This window comes from Gavialis gangeticus, unplaced genomic scaffold (assembly GCF_001723915.1).
Source record: "Gavialis gangeticus isolate Ggan-Ray unplaced genomic scaffold, GavGan_comp1, whole genome shotgun sequence".
In the NCBI taxonomy this organism is placed as follows: Eukaryota; Metazoa; Chordata; order Crocodylia; family Gavialidae; genus Gavialis; species Gavialis gangeticus.
This window is the reverse complement of record NW_017729006.1, coordinates 23,581,884-23,590,209: the sequence shown is the minus strand read 5'-3', so window position 1 is coordinate 23,590,209 and position 8,326 is coordinate 23,581,884. Positions and strand designations below refer to the sequence as shown.

The following is an 8,326-nucleotide window of genomic DNA, read 5'->3' as shown; positions in this document are numbered from 1 at the left end:
CAGACTTAACTGATTTGGGTCAAACTAGTTTATGCAATGTCTGCCCCAGACCCCTTGCTGGTTTAAGTAAAATCAGATTCCCACAGCATCCAGGCATGCTCTCCGGGCTGGGCGGGGCTCTCTGCTCCACAGCAGGGCCGGCTCCTCCCCCCTGCTCCGTGGCTGCAGCTCCAGCAGATACTGGATGCATCTGTCTGGCTTCTTTTCCCCTCCTGCCTCCCCTCTAAGCAGGGAGTCCACCATTTCCTCTGCCTTACACAGACGCACAGCATTAGCTAAAAGACCATGTGCTGGCTATGGTCCATGCTGTGGCAGACAGGATAAAGGCAGAATCAACAGGTGGTTGCTAGTAATGTCCCTCTGTTTTCTTAATGCAGTGATAAACACTGTTATCATTTCCTTGCTGGGCTGCTTGGGGGGGGGAACCCCTCCCTAATTGTAGTGTCTTGCTGGGGCCTGGCCACGTCCCCCCCTCAACTCAGCATTGTGGAAGGGAAGGGAGGGCTGCTCTAGCATCCCCTGGCTTCTAGCCTGAGCCACTGCAAGCATGTGTCTGCATTTTCTCAGTCCAGAGGGAATGTCTGTATGTCCGTGCAGGTACAAACTGGTTTAGCCTAGCCAGGTTAGACTTACCTGCAAAAATTGAATCAATTCAGACTCATGCATTTTGAATGTCTGTCCCCAACCATAAGGTTTGTCCTCCAGGCCCTTTATCATTTTTGTGGCCTTTCTCTGGACCCTTCCAAGATTCTCTACATCTTTTTTGAAGTCTGTTGCTCAGCTGGGGTCTCACCAGCGCTGAGTAGAGAAGAAGTATCACTTCCTTAGCCCTGCTTGTGACGCATTGGCTAATGCATCTGTGTGCTATTAGCTCTATTGACTGCAGTGTTACTGTGAGGTTTGGGGCCTCACGTGTTGTATGGCCTGTTGGGTGAGTAGCCCTGCCCCATGACTCTCCTGCCACGACTTTGATGTTGCTTAACAGAGAGAAGGAGTTCAGTGTAGATCTTCCTGGGAGGGCCTTCTGACAATAGCAGTACTCATGGTTTTCCAGTGCAATGTTCCATGGGGCTCCTCCTTCCCTACACCCAGACCACTCGCCAACTGGATGTGATGTCTGTTGAGTAGGGATTCTGGCCACTGTGGGGTGGCCCGCAGATTGCCTCAGGTGGTGTCCCCCCATTGGCATGGGTGTCAATGGCTCTCCCCACTCTGGCTACTCCATATGGGCCTTCTTCTCTGGGGCTCTTTGATTCCCCTTTTCTCTTTTTTTTTTTGTTTTTGGTTTTTTGTTTTTTTTGTTTTCAAAAGAAATATTCCCTTGGGGAGGAGCAAGCCGTGGGGCTGCCTCCTTGACCCCAGCCTCCTCCAGGGGGTTCGAATGCCTCCTCTGCTCTGCTCCCTCTAGGGAGCTCAAGGGCTTCCCTTGACATAATTGCTATGGGGAGATGGGATGCCTTCCTGGTTCCGCCTCCCGCAGGGGTTCAAAGTTTTCCCCTATCTGGGGGGTGGGAGCCACACCAGCTGTGCCGCGCCTCTCCCATGCTGGAGTCTCAGCAGCCCTGGCGTGCTGCGCACCAGCGTCTCTTCCCTCTGGCTCCGCCTCCACCCTGGTTCCGGCAGGGCTTTTCAACTTTTCCATGGCGTCCAGTATGGCTGCCGTGATTGGCCCAGCTGTTCCCCGGGCCAGAAACAGCTGATTAAACAGCCGGTGTAATGCTGGCTCATGCAGTCCCGGCTTCTGCTCTGGCTCCCCGGTCGAGGGTAAGTTACCCTCGCCAGGGGTCTGTCCCCAGGGTTTGGGGCCCATGGGGTTTCCTCTCTCGCTTTCGGGAGCTGGTAGCGGCGTCTCGCTGCCACAGTTACACTGGTGGCTCATGTTCATTCTGTGATCAACCATAACCCCAAGGTTCCTTTCAGCCATCGTGCTGGCCAGGACATCTCCTCCTAACATATTCATGTCACTGGTTACTTCTCTCCAGATGAAGTACTCTGCATTTATCCTTATTGAATTGTATTTGGTTCCGCTCCGTCCACCTTTCCAGTTTGTCCAGGTCCACTTGAATCCACATCCTATCACCTAGCATGACTGCTTTTCCTCATAACTTAGTACTGTCTGCAAACTTGGCCAGTGTGCTTTCCACATCCTCATCTAAATCCTTGATAAAGATGTTGAACAGCGTGGGGCCAAGAAGTGAACCGTATAGAACACCACTGGCCACTTCTCTCCAAGACGATATGGACCCGTCCACTAACACTCTCTGGGTTTGACCCCTTAGCCAGTTCCCAACCCATGTAAGCATGGACTCTGGCAGTCCACAATCCCCCAATTATTTTATAACAGAGTCATGGAAAACTGTATCAAAGGCTGTTTTAAAATCCACGTACAGTCAAATCTCTGTTATCTGGCATCCCCTGAGTAAAGGGATTGCTGGTTATGTAAAAATTCTGGGTATCTGAACCCAGTAGGGGTTTTCAGATTATGTGAGGGAGGCGGGTGGGAGGAGGTGGCGGCTGCATGTGGAGCAGGGTGAGAGGGGGGGTGGTGACTGCACATAAAACAGCAGCAACACAGGGTGGTGGGTAGTGGGTAGCAGAAAAGAATGGATCTTTTCTGCACTTTGAGGACTGCTCCTTTGAGGAACAACCACCCTTCCACTATTTTCCTAAGTTCATTGAAGTCAGTCTTTCTGAAGTCAAGTATCTTGCCCTGGCAGAGGGTCAGACTTGAAGATCTATAAGGTCCCTTACGACCCTACTTCTATGATTCTATGATCTTTGCCCTACTGGCTGACTTTCCTGACCTATGACTGATAGTGAATTCTGTCATCTTATGTTCACTATCTCTCAGATTACCCTCAATCCTCAGATCTCCCAGGATGTTCAGTTATAATGTTGTGTACAAAGGGATGGAATGCTGTGGAAGAATGATACATTTGTGTACTGGAATTTCTATCTGCACTGTCCAGTAATCACTAGAGCTTCCATTTTATGTCTGACTGTTTTTGCTACAAGCAGCTTTAGAAGGTGTTATCTCCAAATGCAACTGTAAAAACTAACCATATTTATTTAGGGATAATAATATGACATAACCATTCTTTCTAGTCTGTGTAGACAGAATGTTTTAAAAGCATCAAACTAAGGAAGCTCTCTCCTATTAAAAGCTTATGCCTCACTGAATGAATCAGTCTCCAAGGTGTTACCCTGACCCACCTTCTGATAGGGTTGAGACTAACATGGCTAACTACCTCTTACATGGTTCTTAATAGTAATGATAGTGGTATTCTTGCGCTGCCATTGTATGTTATAATATGGTTTAGCCGTAACCTCTTTTTTGTATTTCTGTCTTCAGAAAATCATATATAAAGATGGCAAAATCTGCTTTATGGCAGTGCAATGTTTCCTATGTTGCTTGGCAGATATGATTATGAAAGTGTTTACCAGATGAGGAAAGATGTACTCCATGTTAAAATCCTATATGAAAAATTTTAGATGGCACAGAGTTTTTTTTCAGTGCTTGTCTGAATTTTAGGGTGAAAAGCCAAAATACCAGAACCTCCAGAAGCACAGAATTAAGGTTGCATTTCTTAAAAAAATACTAAATGAACACTAATGCTTTTATTTTCTATGGAATTTCATGCACCTAATTCCATATTGGACAGAGAAAGTGAAACATTTCAGAAGATGGTGAGGTTTTAAAGTTATATTTTTAGGAATCGTAGGAATATATGGTCTGGTGCATTAAAAGTTACAAATTATAATGACTTTTAATAGCATCTGGGTATAAGTTTTTTTTATTGGGTCTAAGTTATATTACTGTGTTGTTAGAAATGGTTAGTTGTAAAAAATCTGTTTACTGAAGAGAGGAAGGGAAATTCCAAATTGTTTCACTATATAGCAGTGTGAAAAAACTAGTTTGGCATGCCAGTTAGACTACAGTGTGTAAAGACAGTGAAGTCCCCCCTATAAAAATGTGAATATGTTTGCAGTTAGATTTATACAAGGTTTTCCATCAGTGGATCTCAAAGCACCTTAATAATATTTAATAAATGTAAATTTATTTCTAGATATCATATAATTCATATGTAGATAATTATTAATTGGAAGTCCCCTACCAGGGTAAATGAGTAATTTGTTTCTCTTTATTTGCTGCAGGGCACCGAGGCCTGTTTGACCACACTTTACATGGTATATGTTCCAGAGTAACTGAGAGGAAACTACAAGGAACTTGTCCACCCATCGCTCGTGGAAATTTTGGCAAACCATTCTTGGGTGCCAACAGTTATAGTTCTCCATTTTTTAATCCCCGTAATGATTTTCACACAATCCATTCAGAGAACAGCCCAGTGAAGCCCAGGATTGTGACAGTGGTGAAACCATGTGGACACACACTCAGGAAGATCACATTGCTTCTAAACAGGCGATCAGTCCAAACTTTTGAGCAGCTGGTGGCTGACATATCGGAAGCTCTGGGATTTCCACGTTGGAAGAATGATCGTGTAAGAAAACTTTACAATCTGAAAGGAAGAGAAGTAAGAAGTGTCTCTGATTTCTTCAGAGAAGGGGATGCATTTATAGCTATGGGAAGGGAACAGCTAACTTTGAAGAACTTGGGAGTGGTAATACAAGAACTTTATCCTGATAGCCCATATGCTCTCAGCATCATTCAGCAAAACTGGGAGCAATCCCAAAAGCTTAAGAACAGGCTACTTGACAAGTCTTTGAAAGTGGAAAAAGGCTTTGAGACAGAGATTGCCAAGAACTGCTGCGATGCCATACCTTCCCAAGCAGTTGCCAGACATGAAGGAAAAGCTCAAACTAAGACCAAGCAAGAGGAAAAAGTTAAGGCCAAAAAAAAGTGGTGCAGAGAAAGTTGGGGTAGAGACCAAGATGTGAAGGCTTCTAGAAAAGCCAAAGAAGGAGAAAGGTACTTTAACCAAGAGAAAAGTCCTGAGAACAAAATGGAAAAGATTTCAGATGAAATAATCAAATGTGAGAAGTGTGAAAGAGAGAGACAGCTCAGGCAAAAACTACAAAGGGAAAGACAGGCTGATGTCTCTTTTGAGAGCAGAGACCTTAACATGGGAACATGTCAGAGATATAATTTAGAACGGAATGTAAAAATTAGGAATTTCAGGAAGTCTTCAGAAAACTCTATGGAAGATGATGAAGCTGGATGGACAGATAATGGCTGTAGAAGAAGCTGGAAGCCTGTGAATCATAGGAACATTAATGATGAGCTAGAAAAACAAAAGAGGGGTATAGAGAAAGAAAGAGATTTAGAAAGGCATGAAAATCAGGACAAAGAATTAGTAAAAATAAAGAAAATCCCTGTAGAAGCTATTCCGGTGACTCAAGAAGCAAAGAAGGAGAATGGAAGTAGTTCTGCAATTAGTCAAAGTGGTAGGGTAACAAAAGACTGTCAGGGAGACTCAGATAAACCAGTAAAAATGCCTGGGAAGAACAAAGATGGTTGGAAGCCAAAAGAGGAAGGTGCTGGCGTGGAAAACATTATAACACGTGAAGAGGGGGAACTGAAAAGAGCAGAAAAGGTGGGAGAACATAGAGCCAACAAAGAAGAAAAAAAACCACAAGAATTTGAAAGCAGAGGTCTGAGACATATTGTCAAAGGGAGAGGTGATGTGGAGAGCTACTATGAAATCGGCAGAACTATTGGGGATGGGAACTTTGCTGTTGTGAAGGAGTGCCGACGGTGCAACACAAACCAGATCTATGCCATGAAAATTGTTGACAAGTCCAAGCTGAAGGGGAAGGAGGATATGATGGAAAGTGAGATTTTGATCATTAAGAGCCTTTCTCATCCTAATATTGTGAGCTTGATTGAGGTGTATGAAACCGAGGCTGAGATCTATCTAATCTTGGAGTATGTTCCAGGAGGGGACCTATTTGATGCAATCATAGAGAGCGTAAAGTTCACTGAGCATGATGCAGCCCTCATGATAACAGATCTGTGCGAGGCGCTAGTTTACATTCATGCCAAGAACATTGTTCACAGAGACCTCAAACCTGAAAATCTTCTGGTAAGTGCTGGAACGTGTCACCTCTGTCCAGGTATTAGATTTTTCTTTCTGTTTTTTCTTTTTGTTTTGCTGGATATGTAAATATCACACTGTTGTGTTGTTAGCATTTTGGAAGAAAAAAGTACAAAGGTGAAGAGAGATCAGTCTCGTAGTGTGCCTGGCATAGTATAGGAAACCTTTTTAATACAAGTGCTGGAATTTATGTGGCCTCTGACTTACAGTCATGGTAAGCATTTGCATTTTATCCCCAAACACCTCTTATTTAGGTATTACTTTTAGGTATTCAAGCTTGATAATTTTTCATGAAGTGTATGCTGAATCATAAAGTATGTCACAAATGGACCAGAATTTATTTAGAAGGTCCATTCAGCATTTAAATGAGGTCTGTTTCTCTGTCTTTTATTTTTCTCTGTCCTGTGTATCAGTCCTATATGCTTAGGTTCTTAAATCTCTGGTGAAGAGGAGGGTTTGCAAAGTATCTTGGAATATATATACAGTTCAAACAACTGGAGTACGTCATTGGTCCTATGTAGCTCTATGTTGCATCTGTATACTTTAGAAACTCCTAACTTCACAAGAGGGAGCCGGGGTGCCACTTCCCTGATCAGTTGCATGGGATATTGATGACATTTAGCTGATTAGAGAAGTAATACCCTTTGAAGAAAAGCAGCTGAGTGGCTCTTTCTGAATTCAGCAACCTGTTGTCAATTAAACAGGTTGCAAACCACTTGGATATAAATGATCATGATTCTACTGTACTAAAGTTAGCTAAAACACTTAACCTCCTCCTGAAGAGCAAAATTCTGAGTTGGACCCTGAGGCCAGAAAATGGACTTTCTTACCTTTACACTGTTGGCACTGGATTTATGACCCAGATGCCCTGTTCCAGGCGGACCTAAATCCCCAGACTGACTGCAACCTTTCCATTCGATAATAAGCAAATGTATTGATACGTAGTGGTAACAGAAAAGAATAATACAAGCAGTTCTATAGCTACCAATCCTATGGCTGTCATCAGAGTCAAGGTACATCTGGCCAGGACGTGAGCTTCACTCTAAGGTTCTCTGTTGAATGTCATGTCAGCAGCCTGGAGGCTGGAGGCCGATGTGCATCCCCCAACCCCAGTGGGGTGGAGGAAACAGGCTGGTGGTATGCCCTCTGTCCATGTGCCTAGGGTTCCCCTCTCAGGGGAGCTCCTCTGAGGGATGGGGACAGGGGACCCTTTGTTGCTCTAAAGTCTCTGCATTTGTATTCTTTTTCCCCTCCTGATGACTCTTCATCCATGGTTATCATTGATTGGTCTCTCTGTGGTAGTCATACTGTCTACATTCTGTCTTGTCAGCATATTCCTTTGTTTCACAAACCCATCACATGCACACATCCTAATTTGGGCTTTCCAGGCCTTCTAATTTGGTCTGTTCCCTCAAAACTGGAACCTCAGGCCCCCACACTCTTGGGCCTTGTGAGTTGGTGCCAGTTTATCTCATGTTATGGAACAGTGTGGTCCATGTCCACAATTTCCCAGGCTATGTGTGTATCCATTGGCCTTGTTGCCTGCCTGGGTTAGATACCCTGTCTGCCTCAAAGGCTATAAGAACTGTGTGTATGACAACCAGTCCTTTAGAAATCAATTAACCCGTGCTGCTACCTACAAACCAATTTCTAAAAGCAAACCTCTAAATACCATTTTCTTGCCATCATACACATGTGAGCAGTCTCACTGAAGTCAATGGGAATATTCACAGGGTTAACTGTAAGCATGTACATTATGTAAGTATTTATAGGACTGGCTTCTTGGGTTATGCTGTGTACAAGGTGATAAAATTTGAGTAATTCCTTTGGGTGCCTATACATTTGCTTGGAAGTGGTGGTGGGGGGTGTGTGTTTTGATTAGAGTGAAACCCCTCCCCCCCACACTTGTCTGTTGGCTGCCAGGGGACTCCTTCCTTCTCAACTGGCCGCTGGGGGTACACCCTGCTGTTAGCAAAAGGACATAGTTAGAAAGAAAGGTTATAGCCAAGCCCATGGTACCTGCAAACCAAATCGCTAAAGGAATGTGCAATATGCATCCTCCTCATGAACTGCTAGGAAAATGTCCAGTGTGAATTACTGGGCAAAGGAGACAGCAGCTTGTAGAGCAGATTGAACAAGGATGGATATGGAGGAGTTGCAAAAACCCAGAAGGATGCGTCCACCTACTGAGCATTGTGGGGATTGTGCCTTGTGCATCATGTTCCATCTTAGGAGTGTGGGCGACTGGTGCCTCTTGAGTCGGGGGGGGGGGG

The 8,326-nt window shown here is 44.4% G+C and overlaps 1 protein-coding gene across 1 annotated transcript in view; it reads left to right on the top strand.

Moving 5' to 3' along the window:
- Positions 1–4,155: 4,155 nt before the first annotated feature.
- DCLK3 (doublecortin like kinase 3) overlaps positions 4,156–8,326 on the top strand; it is a 24,903-nt gene continuing 20,732 nt past the window's right edge. Inside the window, exon 1 of the mRNA XM_019508983.1 lies at positions 4,156–6,041. Within this exon, the coding sequence (XP_019364528.1) occupies positions 4,581–6,041 (1,461 nt within the window). The 5' untranslated portion in view covers positions 4,156–4,580. The remainder of the gene's footprint in view (positions 6,042–8,326) is intronic.